At 39.5% G+C, this 19,703-nt stretch overlaps 1 protein-coding gene across 1 annotated transcript in view; it reads left to right on the top strand.

Annotated features, from left to right (window-relative positions):
- nlgn2a (neuroligin 2a) overlaps positions 1-19,703 on the top strand; it is a 197,439-nt gene that overhangs the window by 118,742 nt on the left and 58,994 nt on the right. The window contains exon 4 of the mRNA XM_036597603.1: positions 4,182-4,331. Within this exon, the coding sequence (XP_036453496.1) occupies positions 4,182-4,331 (150 nt within the window). The remainder of the gene's footprint in view (positions 1-4,181; positions 4,332-19,703) is intronic.

Raw genomic sequence — 19,703 nt, 5'->3', positions numbered from 1 at the left:
GTGCCTCAGGCACCATTTAAGCCTCGTAGAAAGTCGAACGTTAAGAGACATTTTGCAAGAAACTATTCTACTTTTTCAGAAAAGTTTCCTGCCAGATATGTGCAAAAGCAGCCATAGCTGAGTTAAAGCTTAAAGCAGAGTAAAGTAAGTCTGCATTTCATTTATATGATTTTTTTTTTAGCCTATACTAGGATATTAGCACATACTGAGACATACTTACAGCCAAGAAAGGTGAAATGTTACTTCAATAAAATGGACATGAAATGTGGCTCCCAAGGTGGTTAGATTTTTGTTGAAACTTGACAGAGTGGCTCTTCTTAACATTTGGGTTGCTGACCCCTGTCCTGGTGTGTGTCCGCCTGCTTGTTTTTTGACCCCTGCCTGTTGTGACTATGATTGGTAGAAAGCCCCTAATAAAGCTATGATCAACAAGTAATGATACGGGCCCGTTAAAACTAAACATTCAAAGCTACAACTTTAAATTTGATAGATATTGATGCACACCGCAAACAGATATTGATCCCAGAGTTTTACTGATAAAGTGGTTTGGTTTCCCCAGATCAGTTCCTCCTGGTCATCATAATCACTTGCAATACCACAACCGATACATAATAAATTTTGTCCAAGAATTCAAGACAGCGATACTGTATCACTCGATAACAGCAAAAACACCCGAAAACAATGACCACAGAGTACAGCAGTGCTCAAATGAGGTCCAGACCACGGTCTCACATGGCAAGTAGCCCATTGTGTTGTGATAGCGTTTTAATGGGATGAAGAGTGGGAGGAGAATAGAGGAAGAGAATGGCTAGCAAGGCTGTGTCCAATGGATTTAGAACTAATTAAGTTCACACAGGAGATAGAGATTACACAGTGGACTCACACCCATCACCCAAACAGAAACACACACACACACACACACTCACACACACAGAGCAGTAAACAGAAGTTTGTTTCTAATCACTCCATTGTCTTTGTTCTGCATGAAAGGATCAGCAGTAAGCAGCAGGCCCTCGTGGGTCCTTCTATCAGTGTGAATGTGCGTGTGTATTTCTGTTGCCCATTCGCCTTCATTTAGTCTCTTCTCTCATCAAGCTCTTTCTTACGTCAATGTGTTTTTCCGTTTTTTTTTGTTTTTTTTTTACTGCATCTCTCCACTTTCTCCTCTCCCTCTCTAAACGCTTCTACTCTCTGGCTGCATGCATTGCGTCCAGTGCTTCTCTTTCATTCACTGCCTCTGGTCACGTTCTCGTTTACTCTCCTCTCTTCTCTCGCGTAGTGTCCACCCCTCCTTTGCGTGCCCACGTTTTACTGTATATTGTGTACAGTTTGTGAATGCAGAAGCAAACGAGACTTTCAAATGTGCTATTAAAAAAAAAAGAACCAGAGCAGAAACATTTTGGAGAGAACACTTTAGACTTTACACTCAGATCCACTGGCAACAGGAGAAGGAAGAGAGAGAGAAAAAAGAGAAAGAAGAGAGGGACAGAAAGGATTTTGGATGAAATGAAGCAGAGAGAGACAAGGAGATGGGGAAAGGGGGTGGAAGAGAGAAGATTTAAGCCAATTTACAAGAAGAGAGTGGGTTAGATAGAGGATGAAGGAGAGAGACGCCGGAGGAAGGAGCAAGCGGAGGGAGGGGGAGAGAGAGGGAGATAGACAGAGGGAGAGGGGGGGGAGAGAGAGAGAGCATGTCTCTGGGGGTAGAGGCTATCAGTCACTGTGGGAGGCAGGTTGATCAGGCCTGAAACACAGCCTGGACCACATTACCACAGGCTGTGAGTGACGTGTCACAACTATTCCGTGTCACTCTGCTTATGTCTGACCGTGTGTGCGTGTGTGTGAGACGTCTCCATGCCAACAGTCAGTGAGGCCAAGCCCGTTGATGGAGTGGCTGCTGTTGGAGGGCAGAGGTGGGGGAATCAGACTGAGACAGTTACCGTAGTAACGTACTATCACAGCTAGGCAGTTACCGTAGTAACATACTGTCACAGCTGCCTGAGAGTCTGTGTTGCTTTGTTCATATGTAGGCTTGACATTAAGATTTTTTTTCAAGGTCTTCTCATATCCACGAGTAAATCTGCATTTCATTTGTCTGAAGGCCAAAATCACTTGGAAAAAAGGTCAATAACATTAGCAAATGACTGCATTGCATAAGTTTATTAAATGTTACAGTTAGCGCTGAACAATTTATAAGGTGTGTGAGAAAGAGAGAGAGAAAAAAGGAGAGAAAATAATTCAGAAGACTTCGGGTTCAAGAGAGAGAGAGAGAGATTTTAGCCTACTCAATTTAATTGGTGTTACTTTCACAGGTTTTTTATAACTTCATCACTAAACCACAGTCGGCATAATTATTCTTTCTCTCTCTCTCACTTCCTGAATCTCTGCTTCCCTTTAACTTCTAAATGACCAGTTGCTGTGCTAGCGTTCAATAAAATTAATTCATTAGATTAAATACATTACCTAACTAGCATTGAGTGTGTCTTGTTTCTTAGCACTGTATGTAAGTGAAGGTGTGAGCAAGCCGTATGGGTCGATGGTTACTTTTGCAGCTAACGTAGCTACTGGCTTCTCAGTTGAATTGGGGTGCAAACCCCAATATATCTGATGTAGATATAAACTAACTCGCTGTTTGTAACCACTGAGCACACGCTTCAATTGGCTGCTCTGCAGGGAAAACAACACATTTAAGATATACCGTAGTTATATCACCCATCTCAGAACTTTGTTTTGTAAAGTAATTTGGTTGCCTGTTTGTTATTTTTATATTGCATTTTTGCTTGTCTAAATTCATTATCTACTTGTTTGACACAAACTTCCACTTGTCCCAGACAAGCAGACAAGCATTAATGTCAAGCCCTGCACGGTACTGAGCAACAGTCAGACACCACTCTTCTTTTATATTCCTACCAATCAAAACAGCAAGTTATTCATTTTCATTCAGCAGATATTTCTGAGAGGATTAGATAAAAGAAAATCTACTTGCACAAGAAAGGAGGAAGCCGAAAGAAATTGAGTAAAATCAAAAATTCAAAAATTCAAAAATACGTTAAATACCACCAAACCTGTCACCATCAGATAAACAGTATTTAAAGCTTTTATCTTTGAGAGAGAGGAGAAAATCAAGCTCTCTCTTGCTACAGATCTGAAGAAAATCCACAGATGTTTCTGTCCATCCTTCCACTGTGAGAAGACAACTCAACACTATGAGTCTGAAAGGATGTGTAGCTGTCAAGAAGCTGTTACTGAGAAAAGAAAATAGACAAAAAAGAAGAGAATTTGCACTAGAACACCAAAACTAAGAACTGGAGTAAGGTTTTATGGACTGATGACTCTAAATTTGTAATTGAGATTACTTAGATAGAAGTAGAACTTTGGAAGTGTGGAAAAATATCCTTGCAGGTTTCTTTAAAACTGAAAGCAAGTCTCACGAAAAGAGTGGAAGCTGTAATAAAGGTAAAAGGTGGTGTTGATGATTCTGGGTAATTTTCTGTAAATATTTTTTCTGATTTTTTCTGACACTGAAGTATGAATAGCTTGTGTTTCATGGCCATTTTGAATGAAAATTAAATGAAGGATGGAGTCTGAATGTTGTACAGTACTGTATACTGTACTACACTGTAAATGTATAATACTACTGCTAGGCAGTTACTATAGTAAGATAATATCACTGCTAGACAGTTACTGTCGTGGCTGAATATTACTGAATATTATTGCTGCATATGTGACTGTGTTGTTAAGTTTTTGGTTATGTTTTGAATAAAACTGAAGCAGATACACCACAGTAACATACTATCACACCTAGGCAGTTACTGTAGTAACATGCTATCACAGCTGTCTTAGTTTCTGTGTTGTAATGTTAATGCGAATGTGGGTGTGTATGGCTGAGTCCATGAGTGTGTGTAGGTGCGTGTTTAACACTTCGATATTACTGTGTGGTTTGTGTGTTTAAAGAGTGTTTTCCTATTTCTCAGTCTTCCCAATTGACACAGGCTGGGTGTTAAAATGTTCTATAAAATATTCCTTATATTTGAGTAGAAATGCATTTCTCATTCAGACCCAATTGGAACGATTATATCTAGAAAGTTCCTCCAAAGTTCCTCCGTGTGACTCAGAGCTTTTATCCGCTCTCTAGCCTCCACTTACATGCTCCTTATATATTTTTAATCATTTATTTTCAGATATCCGCGACCGCAGAAAGAAGCCTGTCATGCTGTTCATTCATGGCGGCTCGTATATGGAAGGAACCGGAAACATGTTTGATGCAAGCGTGCTGGCGGCTTACGGCAACGTCATCGTGGTCACCATGAACTACAGACTGGGAGTGCTAGGTAAGTCACCTGGCTTTATTCAGAATCATCATTCAAGCCTTTCCTAGGCCCAGTTAATGCTCTGAAGTATTTGATTATTAGATTGAGCTGCTGGTGGTGGATCTTCTGCTCAGGCCTTAGGTTTCATAGATTGTAGTTATTAGACCCAAGATCAGAATGATTTTCTACCACAGAGAGATGACTTGGTAGTCAGTGACTGTCAATTACAGGTCAGAGATCAGTTTCTGCCTTGCTGTTCGTAATAGGAGCACTTAGATTTAAGTCATTTCGCTGCTTCTGAAACTAGAACTTGACAGGGATTAGAGCTGTTGGCAGTTGTAGGTTTCTGAACGCAGGCATAGAGACATTTCCTTCCTATTTGAACCAAATTCTTTGTGGGACGTTCTACAGCACGGTTTAGCAGTGTCTCTGTTTTTACATGTTCTTAAACGAGTTAAACGAGGTGTATTTGAGCAGGGAAAACAGTAATCTGTACTGTCACCAGGACTTGGACTGGATTTGTACACCACATAGAGCTACTGTTGATTGAATTTTCAACTCCACTCTTAGGGATGCTCTTGTCCTACAAGATATGGGTGATTCCACGATTTTCAGACGAACAAATTGGGGTGCCATTTAAGCCTTGCAACTCTACAAATCTAAAAATATTAACTTTTTTTCCAAAATTGAATCTAAGAAAACATCCATTTCTCCACTCAAAAATGTGTTAACCCATCTCAAAAACAGTATCTCATTTCTTACAAGATTTCTTTGCTGACAATGACTTACATGAGTAACAGGGTTGAACTCTTTTAGTTGTTTTTGTTTTTTTTTTAGCATAGAATTACCAAATACACAGCACATAGTTAACTAGCATTCATCTTAATAATATTAAAACATTCAAATGATTTCCTTGAAGTCTTTTTAAATAAATAACATACTTTAAGTCTATAATTTGGGTAACAGGGTTGTACTTTCAAAGTGACATTATCAGTGAATTTGGCAATATCATTGAACATTAAGAAAAAAAGAACGAGAGAATGAACTTTTCTTCCTTTCATGATATTAAGGATTTTCAGACGAACAACATCCTGCTGAACATGATTTTGTGTAATATTCCAGATACACCGATCAGAACATTATGACCAACTCCTTGTTTCTATGCTGATTGTCCATTTTATCAGCTCCACTTACTATATAGGTGCACTTTGTAGTTCTACAATTACAGACTGTAGTCCATCTGTTTCTCTGCACACTTTGTTAGCCCCCTTTTACCCTGTTCTTGAGTGGTCAGGACCCCCATGGACCCTCTCAGAGCAGGTACTATTTGGGTGGTGGATCATTCTCAGCACTGCAGTAACACTGACGTGGTGGTGGTGTGTTAGTATGTGTTGTGCTGGTCTGAGTGGATCAGATGCAGCAGTGTCACTGCTGGACTGAGAATAGTCCACCAACCAAAAATATCCAGCCAACAGCATTCTGTCGGCAGCGTCCTGTGACCACTGATGAAGCACTAGAGGATGACCAACACAAACTGTGCAGCAGCAGAGGAGCTATCGACTTTACATCTACAAGGTGGACTGACAAAGTAGGTATTTCTAAGTGGAGCTAATAAAATGGACAGTGACCCTAGAAACAAGGAGGTGGTCATAATGTTATGCCTGATCGGTGTATGTAATGTTGATGAATGTGTTTAAGTAACACACACACACACACATTATCTAAACCCCTTATCCTTCTGGGTCGCGGGGGGTGCTGGAGCCTATCCCAGCGGTCATTGAGCAGAAGGCAGGAAACACTCTGGACAAGTCGAAAGTCCATCGCAGGAGAGACACACAGACTTATACAATCACACACACACATTCACACATAGGGACAATTTAGCATGTCCAGTTGGGCTGACTGCATGTCTTTGGACTGTGGGAGGGTGTTTAACTGCCAGGTTGAGTGAATGTTGAGTAAACACAAGTAAAATGTACATTCATAACACATATCAGGGATGACTCATGAGAAAGAATTTTTGCAGTATTTTACTGATTATATTTCAAGGTAAAGTGTAGTTGTAGTGATCTGGGGCAGACAAAATACTGTTTTCTAAGTGCTGTGCATAGTTTTTTTTAATGTTTTAAGTTATTTATCTGTAAGATATACATATGTTGTTGTGAAAGACACTTTTTTGTTAAAGAACATCTTTTATCTTTATTTTATGTACATATTTGTAACTGTAATGTCAGTGGGACATAAGTGGCACCCCAGTAGAATGATAATTACAGTGACTTTAATCAAATGTTAAAGCAGAGAAAATGTGAAACTTTGAAAGCCAGCAGGTCTCCAGGAGCTGCAGTAATAGCAAAAATGCTTCCAAATCATTTATTTTGAGCAGCAAAGCTGCACCATCTCAGCGAACACACCAAGGTTACATTAGTGTGTGATAATTAAACATATATTATTGCTCAAAAGATCTTTCTCTCAGAATGTATTTAATGTCTGTGGAAAGCTCTGCTCTCTAATCATTTGCATGTCTTTGCCAAGGTCTGTATCTTACAGCCTGTGTTCACATATGTACATTTTGGATGTAGGTGGATACACTGGACACAACTGCTTTAGTTTTGCAGTAAATTCACAGTACAATTTACAATAATATGTAAATTGTACTGTATTTTTTCTGTTTTCTTAAATAGCGGTATGTTATTGTATTTTGCTATGAGTGTAACAGTTTACTGTATAATGTACAGTAAGTCATTGCAAAAATACTTTGAAAACATATGAAAACAAAGTAAGAAAACCAAGGACGTTCTTTCAAATTCTACATCAACATAAAATATACATGAAAGGAAGAGTCTGTGTGAATGCAAAGTTTAAATACTTTATTCATAATAGAAAAAAGAATATGAATTATGAAGTAGTCAGTATGGCTTACTGAGAAATTTCCAGCTATAACTATTTAGGGTGAAGGTTTGATTGAGGATGAATTCATTGTAGGTGTAGGTGCATTATTATTATTATTATTATTGTTGTTGTTGTTGTTGTTGTTGTTGTTATACATGGCACTAAAGTTTCCATTTTGTCAGTTTCAACTTATTAAATCTCAAAAAACTAAATATTGTGATGCATATCTTGTACCGTAAAAATGTCTGGAAGTATCGTGACAATCTGCTGTATTTCAGGAATACAGTAGACTGCTGCAGTGTTTCTACTGTACAACAGTTCTTTACAGTGTTAGTTGATAAACATACAAAAAGTCTTGTAATTCTGTTGTCTGTATCATAAATAGAAAAAAAGAAACAAAAACAGATGCTGAACGTTATAGATTAATATGAAAACACCTTAAAATGCTCTGCCATGGATAGAGCATGGGTTTGTCAAAAACAGGGAGCTGTAATTGGTTTAAAAATGTGCACTGAGGTCTTACGAGAGCATTTTGGCACCATAAACTCATGTTTTTTTCTCTTTCTTTACATGGCTGAACTATTGGAGCGAGGTACATTCATGCAAATCAGCGATGACTGTGATAGGTTTATTGGGCGAGCACAGTTAGAAATATATTTCTCCGTTTCTCACTTTAACTTCTGCACTGCCCAGAGCGATAGCCGGTCAGCCCTGAGATTTGTGCTTTATTACAAAAAAGAGAAAGGGCTGTTAAAAAAAAGTCATTTAAAGCTCCGGAGCTGCTCCTCTCAACCTCAGGGTGTGATAGACTGCGGCAATGCAGTTTCTTGAAGACTCGTAATATCTCACACATACACACGCACTTGCGTACACACATTGCTGGAGGTATGGATGCTGACTCAGTTGTGGATATGAGCCTTTTTGGTTTGCTTGTGTGGTTCTCAGTGATTGAGTGTGGTGTAAGGGGCTATTGCGTAATGCGGTTGTCTGTAATAGAGTTAAGTGAGAGAGGCCAAGAGGTTTGGGATGCCCTTCAGTCAGCCGTATCTAAAAGTTATAAGAACTTCATGAGAAGAGACTGAAGATAACCTAAATGTATGTTTGTTTTTTTTATACAATTCCAGAACCAAGCAGAGAAAAAAACAAAATGATCCTGATTTGTAAATGATTTTTTAAACTAAAGTCATTTTTTAAACAGGACATGTCGTACATGTTTCTTGTATGTTTTTTTTACTGAGGTCCACTTATTTTGTGGTTCATTTTAAGACTGGTACTTTGTTCTGATTGGCTGCCCTCTATTGTGCCTTATTGGAAAAGCTGAAACACTGCTTGTAACATCAAGGTGAATGGGTGGAGCTAAACTGCTGTATGCTGAATAGGTGGGCGTGTTTAAATGGGTTCATTTTCGTGAAAATACAAAAAACAGAAAATTCAAAATGGGCTGTTTTTGCAGCTTGGTTTTCATAAATCAGCTGTATTCAATGGGGAGCGAATTGTATGGAAGTGTTATTCAGACTTGATGTGTTTGTGACACAGAACATGGCTTTTACCAAAAAAGGGGAATTATATACATATCAGAACTTGTAAACTAGTTAGGTGATGTAGAGCTTTTATCAGTATCGGTACTTCACATCAGCTGATGCTACTTAGGTATCAGTATCGGTATCAGAAAGAAAAAAGTGGTATTGGTGCATCCCTATGAGACATGTGTGCATGTATCCTCCCATGTCCTGATGTACAAATCAAGTGTGTGTGTATGTTTCCCTGTAGAATATGAGTAGCAGTCATTACTGTCACAGTATAAAGCAGTGACTCGGAAGAGGAAAAGGGGCTGTGTGTGTTCATGCATGTGCATGCACACATAAATATGACTAGACTTGCCTGTTACAGGTGTCAGAAAAGAATGTCATGATGTAATGAGAGAGAGAGAAAGAGAGAGAGAGAGAGAGAGAGAGAGAGAGAGAGAGAGAGACTGCAGGCCAGCATGCAGGGAAAATAACTGTCCTTAGCTAAACCCCGCTGGCCTTCCAACTCAGCTGTGCCATTTCTAAGTGGTGTGTGATAAAACTCAGTGGGGCACAGCTTCTCCTGTGACCCATCTAAAACTGAAACTGGACTTTGTTGCATGATAAATGTGGCACAATGCTCTGTCATTTGAGCTGAGTTTTTGTTGTGTCCAAATTCACTGAGTTGTATATAATATTGAGAGGGTCATTTCAAGGTTATTCAGCATCAGCCCAACTGATGGCCTAGTTTTAGATACAACACCATTTTATCCTTCTGTTTGTGTGTTTGTACATGTGTTTGTTTTCATACATTTTCAGGACAGAATGTCCTGACTTTGTGGAGAACCCAAACTAAAAACAGTTCACATACAATATCAGGACCTGACTTTACAAAATGTTTTTATACAAAAGCTTTATGTGTCATTGTTTAAAACTGAATGGAGAAAATTATTTTTGTTTACTAAGGTCAGAGGTAGGTTTAGAATTAGGCATAGAACATTCTTATTATATGTGGATACATACATATTCAGTGCCCTCAAAATGTATTTGGACATTTGGGCTGTTTTTCTGATGATGGTGTCGTGAGCTTGTGTTCATTGATACAATCATGAACTGAGAAGTGTTCAAAGGCATTTTGGATGCAAACCTGCAGAATCTGCAGAGAAACAGCTTAAACAATAGCAGTCTGAAACACCAGCTGTCTTTTGGAAGAAGACTTAGCCAAAAAGAAAATTACAGTCTTGGAATGATCAGTTTAAAATAGATGCTACTTGGTTAGATTTTTTTTTTTTTCCTAATACGGTGAACCTAATATATTTTAAGCATGGGCCCACTATATATAATACATATAGGACATATTGTTACATATAGGCAGTTACATATATATAATAAATATGGGACAATATTATAACATATAGATAGCTACATATATATAATACATGTAGAACATGTTATTGTATATAGACAGTTAAATGTGAAGGGATTTGCTTTTTTAAGATAAACATTGTTGTGAGTGTGAGTGAGAAGAAATATCAGTGCTATATTATGATTAATATCACCTTTATTAAAGAAATAGAAATTTATTTCCCATTACGCCAGCTGCAGCAGAAACTCATTATTTACAGCATTTTGTAATAAAACCCTTCACATATATAATACAAATAGGACATTAACATTATATATAGATACTTATATATGAAGAATAATATATATATATATATATATATATATATATATATATATATGTATAATATATATATATATATATATATATATATATATATATATATATATATATATTACCACTGATATATCTTGAGTCTGCAAAGCCCACTCTCAGCAGCATATATCATGAAAACAAAAGTACATTTTCGAAAGTAGTTCCCAATGTTTGCAAAGAAATGTTCAGGACATATTATTATTATTATTATTATTATTATTATTATTATTATTTTACAAATAGCTACTTATACAGTATCCACATGGAACATATATATGACCCTTAGTTACAAAGTTAATAAAACAAAGTTATAAAGACCCCTGAAGTTATAAAAACAAACATGGATGTACATGGATGTGTGTAAGTGTGTGTGTGTTGAGCAGAGTGTTCAGGTGTCAGGTCAGCTCACTATGGGTGTGTGTTGTCAGGTTGAGACAGGTGTGCCCTTGGCTCTGCATGTTCCAAACTACATGCCTTCAGCCTTCATCTCATCACCTGCCTCCCTCACACACACACACACACACACACACACACACACAGCCATACACATATCTCCAGACACCCAGCAAGACAACCATACTGTACATTCAATCCTAAACAGGCACTCAGAAAAAACCTCCTGTTATGCATATATGCACATACATCACACTTAACAACCACCCTTTTCTAACACACACTCTCATCTTAACAGCATGTACAGTCCCTGAGGTTCCTCTGCCTCCCTTATCACAAAACACGTATATATGTTTTCTGCTGAGTTAAGTCTGAGCGCAGTGCGTTTGCCCTTGGCCCTGTGGTACACCTGCATTACTCAAGTCTCTGCCATTCGCTCCTGCACAGAGCCGTGCTTACGAGTAGCAAATCCTACCACTTTCTGTTGCTACCCTTTTTTCCCCACTCTCTGCTCAGCATCCCTTGTTGCCGTGGCGGCGGTTGCCGTAGTGGCGGTTGCCGTGGCGGCGGTGATTTAGACTCACCCCTCGCCCCGTGTCTGTCTGGCTGTTGATTAAAACGCTGTGTCGACCCCAGTCATCAACCACACACCGGATATCACAGGGGTTCCATCACTAATAAAGCAAGGAGACATCTTTACTCCTTCTTTCCTCACTCTGCTGCTTTCTTGCTTTCTTTCTTACCTCTTTTCTCTTTTGGTCATTCTTGTCTTTTGTGTTTTGTCCTTCTGTTCTCTCTCTGTCCCTCTCTCTCTCTCCCGCTTGCTCTCTCTTTCATCTCTCTCTCCCTTTCTTTCTTCAAACCTTCTCTCTCTAATTTCTTTATCTCTCTCCCCATCTCCCTCCATCTCTCTCTTTTTCTTTTTATTCTGTCTCTTTTCTCTATCTCCCATATTTTCTGTCCATCTTTGTATCTTATTTTCATATTTCTTCCAGCTTAGCCCTCCCGCTGTGGAGAGCTTTTTTCTCTCTCTGTCTGCCTGTTAAATAGGAACGTACATGCTGTTCAGCTTGACCTTGGCTTAGCTGCCTTGGCTACGTGGGTACACACACATACGAATGTGTGTGTGTGTGTGTAAAAGAAAGCAGAGGAGACAGACAGAGCGAGAGTGAGCCATGTGCATTTTCAGGCAGACAGAAAAGCAGAATATGAAGCAAGGATTCTCCCTCCGTCTTGCAACGAGGAAGGAGAGAAGAGCAGGGCAGAGAGATGAAAGAAAGATATAGAGTGAGACAACACAGAGGTATGCAGAGGAGATAGAGGAGAGAGACATGTCAGAGATACCTGCCTAGTTATATATCTATTATTATTATTATTATTATTATTATTAGACTTTTACTATTTTTTACTAAATGTTTTTCTTTTACTAGTACTATTATTATTATTCTTATGTCTGCTTATTTTATTTGATGTTATATGTGGTTCTTAAACTCTTTTATCCCAAGCTTTGACAATACAAGTGCTAATATTTGTCATGCCAATAAAGCAACCTTGAATTGACTTGGCAGCAGGAGAGAAAGAGGGAAAAAGAAAGAGGGTGGAAATAGTTAAGATGGGGCAGGAAGAAAAAATATGAGAGAGAGAGAGAGAGAGAGAGGGGGGAAGAAACAGAGGGGCAGAAAAAGAGAGACTGACAGTGAGAGAGAGAGGGGAGCAGAGAGAGAGGGATGGAGAGACAGGGTATGAAAGAGAGACAGATTGAGTATGGTAGAGAGATATAGGGAGAGAGAGAAGAGAAGAAAGAGACAGAGAGAGAGATAGAGACAGAAGACGAGAGAGAGTAAGAGGGAGAGAGGGGAGTAGAGAGAGGTTGCGTGGCATTGGATGCTAAAAATAAAATTCGCAGCTGCCTTTTAAATCCGCAGTGATCCATGTAGCCACTAAAACAAGAGACGTACAAAACAGTTATTCAGTGAGGTTAGGTACACACACGCACACATACACACACACGCGCGCACATATATCTGTAAAGGAAAGAGTCATACATTGAAAAGTCAGTTGATACTCAGGAGCACAGCACGCTACAGAAAAGACGGGTCCACACTGTAGGTATATGTATGTGTGTAAGTATGTATGTACGAGTTTTTGAGAGAGAGAGAGAGAGAGAGAGAGAGAGAGAGAGAGAAAGAGGGAGAGAGAGAGAGAGAGAGCGTGTGGTATGTAGTTTGCCCTGACAAGGTTGTGGGAGATATTAAGACATGAACGAAAAGCTTCTCCAAATCCAGACCATCCGGACAGTTTCCATAGCAACCTACAGCAGAATTGATAAGCAGAAGCCTCTTGACTCTGATAGAGAGAGAGAGACGAAGGAGTAGGGGGTGGAAAAGAAGAAGGAAAAGTGAGGGAGAGATAGAAGGGTGACATTAATAAGTAAGGTGAGACGAAATGAACTCCGCAGCCTCCTTCACGTGTTACATACACGTACACAAACACACATATACACACAAGCTGCTCTATTCCTCTGAGATTTCGCATGTTTCTTGCATATCATTGTCACATCTTAACTTTTTTCTTTATAAACTAAGTGTGTAAAAGTGTGTAGACACTTGCTCATCCAGTGTTTCTTATAAAATCTAGTTAATTTACTAGATCAGACTGAGTGTCTCGCAGGCGGTCTGTTCTAGGAATTTGCCGATGACCTCCTAAACTCTTTTAAATCTGCGGCCAGAGGAGGTACAGATCGTGCATGTCTGCATGAGCTTTTATTACTGATTTTGAATAAAAATAATCATAAAACACAACATAACACTAGTGACATAATACTCTTCATGTCTTTGCTGGTTTTGATTGGTTGTTTGTGAGATTACTACTAACTAAATACAATTCAATAATTTTCGGCTTTGTCAGATTAATACAAAAGCTCTATGAAATCACATTATTAATGGAGAACAGACGATTAAATAACAGAAATAGCCACGGTTTTGGGTCAGCCTTAAAGAGTTTGTCCCCTTTTGATAAACTAACTGCATCTACCCGTCTGATTACAAACGCCACTCCAACTCATCCTAAATGTATTGAATGGGGCTCCATCATGCTGCCTTTACATTATGACGGTACATGGTGAACGACAACCCAGACATTTAAAACATTCACTGGAGCAGCGATGAAAAATTCTGCCACCATAATGGCATCAGCAGCGTAGCACAGCAAGAATGCCATCTTCCCAACTTTTGCCCTTATATGGGCAAGAAACATCAGTGATGCTGTCACTATGGCAACGTTTCAATGGCTGCACACTACCTTCGGTCACGTTCCTTTACTAATTCTGCTTTTTTTTTTTTATATATATGGTCAACATGTAAACACAGCAACACTCCAGAGATCACAGTTCCACTGACCCACAGCCCACAGTCCTATGGGGGCTTTATACCCCTCTAGCCAACACTATTGGGTTGTGTGCAGCCACAGAGTGTCCCTGTGCTTTTTCTGTAGAGATTAATCAAGCTGTGTGCACAGTTGAATACCTGTGTCAGCAACAGATGCACCTTAAAGTAGCTAATCCGAGGCACCGTCTGGAAACTTTTGGACATATAGTGTTTCTTATATATGTCTCTCTCTCTTCTTTCTCTCTCTCTCTCTCCTGTTTCTTTGTATCTCTCAATCTCCTCATTCATTATCTATTCTGTCTTTCCCCAGCGTCCTGAACTGGATGAAAAGATTAATGGTGCTTCTGGCTCTGATGGATGTGTAACACCTCAGACGCTTATTTCCAGAAGTTTCAGTAAACTTTGCCTCTATTATAGCTGCAGATAAATCACGCTGGTCTGACAGACGGCAGAGAATTCACGGGCCTTTGAGCAACTTTTCTTCAAACAGCCGATACATTGAGTTTCCCTCTTCCAGTGTGCCGTGGCGTGCTCAAATGTTGAGCGTGTCAAACATTTGTGTTTGACACCTTATTCGAACCAGTGGGAATTGTAGTATGCATCGATTGTGGAGAAAAAGAATCAAGAAGTCAAGAAGTAAAGAACAACTTTATCATCATCCCTTTCCGTAAACTAGAGTATAATTAATGTTCCTTTAAGACCTTGATGTGACCTACAAGACAAAGGCAGAATGCTCAGGACCATACAATACAGACACAAGACAAAAGATTGCACATAATAAAAAATAGACAAGACAGTGAAGCACAATATAGTAAGTGCAATAAATAAATAAGCTGTGCAATTAGACACATCATGGCAGCGCAATACAATAAATACACAGGGCAGTCTGAGATAGATAGGCAGTATAAAGGTGTAAATTATGTGGGCAGTGCAAAAGTGTGCAGGTATGCAGACCTGAGCAATTTGAACGTGCAAATGGCTTAAGTAATTATAGTATTAATCTGTCACTATTACTTACAGGATTAATCAGGTGATTGTTTTGACAGTTGATCAAGGTTCTTATTCAGGGCAAAACAGTAAAATGGACTGAACTAAACAATAAAATGCATTGCCGTTTAAAGATTCCAGAAGAATTTATTGGACTAGAAAGTCTATAAAAAGCCTTCATGAAGGAAAAAACAGGACGGGGCATGCCTACTTGGCTGCCATCAGATGTATGGCATTTGTTTCTTGTCAATACAAACATTTTCAACCATATTGCTACAACTATTACTGCGACTACGACGAAATAATAATAATAATAATAATAATAATAAATTAAATAAATAAATAAAAATAATAATAAATAGAATTTTCAGGGTTTTTTCGCCCAAGTAAGTCAAGTTATCTTACGTTTAATCCGTTCAATTATATGGAACTCTTACTGTTATAACAGTGGCATTCCTGCCTGAGCTATGCTGTCCAATTATCATCCCTCACTGGCAAAAGAAATGGGATAGATCTGTGTTGTCCGTGAATTCATTTGATAATTCATTTCATAATTCTGACAAGGTATGTCTCTTGCTGTGCTATATCATGATTGAATCCATGAAGACACATCTGACTACTTCTCTAGCTAGTTCTAAATTTGCATAATGACATGCTTTAGGACAGCTATTAGCATAGTAATATAACAATTAGCCTCTAATATGAATTGTACTCACACACACACACACTCACACACATGTCTACAGTTATACAGAATCATGTGTAGTCAGGCAAAATGTAAACTTACTTTTGAGAGTGTTAAAATCAAAGCAAAAACCACCCGTTCTCCAGCTGCTAATATATGCTAACAGTGCTAGCATTACATCTTTAGAGCTAGCTAACATGGTGAACTCTTTACAAAGTGAATTCTAAAAATAGTGATCGGCACCTAAAATATTATTGCTACATTTACATGTTGGCGGTAGATGGGCGATGGCAAACTGGATATTCTATTGTTTTCAATGGAACTGGGATGGAAAATTGTGCCTCTGTACCTGTTATTGGGTCACTGTTTTTTGTAAGACCCATGATGTTTCACTGAATGTGTTTCTGCTTTCTTCCATTATTTATATTTTAGCCTTATATTGGTAGTATTGGGAGGGTGTGAGGGTGACATGAGTGTCTAGCATCACCTGCTGCTTGTCTTGGGTGACGCTTGTGCATGCACGTTTCAACAATGCGTCTCAGGAACAGGCAAGGTCAGTGAGAGACAGCGACTCTTGTAGACATTTCAATGGCTGAATTCATCATGAGTGTAAGAGATTCCAGACCGGTAAGAAGACTTACAATATATATTATTATCATGCAAATTGGTGTCTAATTGCCAATAAGGTCAATGTTAATCCATGATTTTTTTTAATCAAGTTTAATTGAGTAGCTGAGACAGCTCTAGATTCCATGTGAAGACAGTAAACAGCATATTGCATGCAGCAGGTAGATCGTCACAAGTAGCAGCATAATAATTAAGACAGCTGTGTTCTCCTCTCCTCCCACTGTTTAACTTGTTTTCTTGCACTTTTTCTCAGATTTGTTCAGCTCAGCGGGAGAAGGTGGTAAATCCTTTGTTGTACTCTTGCAGCACATTGATCTACTTTATCTCCTTTAGTAAGCACAGGATGTGGTGTCTAGACCACTGTCATGCTCTTTTCAGTGGTAAATCAGCTGAACCTGCACTCCAGTCCAAGACTAGGCCTGACCTCCATCTAAGCAATTTGACTGTGGTGATTTTGGGATGTAATGTCTGAAACGGAGTGTAATGGGACGTGGCTGGAGGTCGTCTCCAGGGCAAGGCCTCCTACTGTTTTTCTCTCACCAGAACAGTGCACTCTGACTGGGCTACAGCTGGTCCAAGCCTGGGTCATCTCCTCGCTGATGGAGCTCCAGTTAACAACAGCTGAAGCCTCTTACAACTGATAAGAACAAGTCCTCTTCTCTTCTCTTCTCTTCTCTTCTCTTCTCTTCTGGTCTATTTTCCCCTTGTCTTCTCTTTTCTTCTGTTCTCTTCTCCTCTTTCATCTTCTCTTTTGTTCTGTTGTCTTCTCATCTGTTCTCTTGTCATTTCTTCTCCCCTCTCTTTTTTTCTGTTCTCTTTGACCCTTCCCGTCTCTTAACGCCACTTCTCTTCTCTTCTCTTCTCTTCTCTTCTCTTCTCTTCTCTTCTCTTCCTGTAATTCTCTTCTCTTCTTTACATCACTCTGGGTTAACATGTGTTAGGAATGCAAATTATGCTTTCATGTGTAAGATATGCGCACACACACATACAAAGTGCAGGCAGGTCCACTGACACTGGGAGTGGCACTCAGGCTCATTTGCATGATGTTTGCTGAAGGACGGGTTGAGGATATGACCACAGTCCAGTGTGTGATTGGCTAGAGCTCCAGTGACTGACACAAAACGTCCGCCTCCTGCCCGATACATGTCACCACTGTAGGGAACAAAGCGAATGGATGCAGAGAGGATAGAATGTAGAGAGTATAAATTAAAAAGGTTGAGAGAGATGGAAGGTTGGAAGAGAGAGGCAGAGAGAAAGAGAAAGAATAAAGAAAAGATGCATTGAATGTAAGCTCTAAAAGGGGCAATGCTGCAGAGAGATATGACAGAGAAAGAGGGATGATAGGCTAAAGAAAAAAGAGACAGGGAAAAAAAGAAGGAGAATGGAGGAGTGAGCAAAAGAAACCAGGAATGCAACAGTTGGTCGATGTAGTTGATTTGCCGTCCGATGTTGATTATAGAAAAAGTCAAAATAATTTACCTACAACAAAAAAACAGCAGCACTCAGTAATGTTTTGTAATGTTCCTATGATATACGTGTGGTCATTGTGAATGATTGCAGTATACTCAGGGGTGGAAATGGATCGAACCACGTTCTGGGAGTAAAAGTCGAGACAAAACTGTGTTTGGCTCAGATCTTGAAACCTGGGTAACTATTTTAATAGGGAAACTACGCACAGAGTTATTTTACCCTATTTTAAAGTGTGTGCATGAAGTGAAGTGTCTGTTGAACGCAACTCAAGTTCAGCCTTAATTTAGGTTTGATGAGGAGATTAATCAAGTAATAGTGAATAGATTCTAGAAATAATCGTTAGGTAAAAAGCACAAAGAGAAAGGATGGGTGGGGGGAATGATGATAGAGGAGAGGAATGAGGGAGCGGGGCACTCATCCATTCACTGGGACATGCTGAACACAGGCTGCCCTTGCTACCCATAACACACTGCAACAGCTGCTGAGAGAACATGGTCACATCTGCGCTCTCTCTCACGCTCTCTCTCTCTCTCTCTCTCCCTCTCTCTTTCTCCCTTAGCATTGTTGAGCAGCTCTGACTGATATAGAGTGAGTAGATCAGGTGGGCTACACCAGTTAAGTGGGCGGGTGAATAATTAGAGCCTAGCTGTACTTTATTGCATCAGTGATTACCTGATGACTGCCTCTCTTCTCTTTTTATGCTGCATTCCTCCATCTCTCCACCGGCACCTCCGCTGCAGTGGTGGAGGAAAGACAGCTGTAGCCTTTCAGCCTTTTCTTGCTACGCTGATTGATCTATCCATGCTCTGCCCACAAATGCATTGTTTCATTTTGCGAGGTTGCGAGGTTGGACAAGCTTTACAGAATGCTAGCCAAAAACACATTCAGCCTTAAGGCCCAGTCACACTTGCATTTGCCAGCGAATTTTTACAAGCACATTCACGTCAATAGAATTTGCTACAATGAGCGATTTTGAGTCATACACTTCCAGGGTGAACAGTGTTTCGTACTGAGTTCCACTCTGGTTAACGTTGACACTGCTTTAGCCGTGTTGACCTCTGACGGGGTGGCCCTCCCTGCTGAAAAAAGATACTTAGAACCATTAGGATCAAAACCTAACCATTTTTTGCTTTCCAATGGCAATTGTTCTAATGGTTACCTTTAGATACCACTAGTTTCCTGTATAACACCTTTAGGTCCCATTAGGAAACCATGAAATGCATCTGGAATCAGGGTCAGGTCACCTGGTAAACCATTAGAATCCTTTAGACTGTGATATCGACCCATCAAGACATGCCACAACACGTTACAAAACCACCAGGAACAAACAGAAACATTTAATGGTTTCTGTGCTTTTTTCCCGCAGGGCTTTATAGCACTGAACCACTAAAATAGAGGAATTGTTTATTTAACCACAAATGCCATTTATTTCACACTGGCTATAAATAATCATCAAAGAGAGACTGCATGATACACGGTTAGTCAGGAGACTCTATTATTATTTTTACTTTTGTGGTTTTTGTGGTTAGCAAGGTAGCTAGCTTGCTAACTGCACTAGCATTTTTCCATCACCAATGTTCCAGACGAGTATCGGTTACACTCACATTTGCAAACTGCACATGTCTAGCGCGACTGGTGGCTTAATGAGAAACAATTCATACAGAATTTTAGAGTAGGTTATTCACTTCAAGTGATATTTATTTTGCATGCCTGTTAAAGGTCACACTGTGA

The sequence above is a fragment of the Colossoma macropomum genome, unplaced genomic scaffold (genome assembly GCF_904425465.1).
Source record: "Colossoma macropomum unplaced genomic scaffold, Colossoma_macropomum, whole genome shotgun sequence".
NCBI classification, from domain to species: domain Eukaryota; kingdom Metazoa; phylum Chordata; class Actinopteri; order Characiformes; family Serrasalmidae; genus Colossoma; species Colossoma macropomum.
Note: the sequence above shows the minus strand (reverse complement) of the source record. Positions and strands in the feature narration are given on the sequence as shown.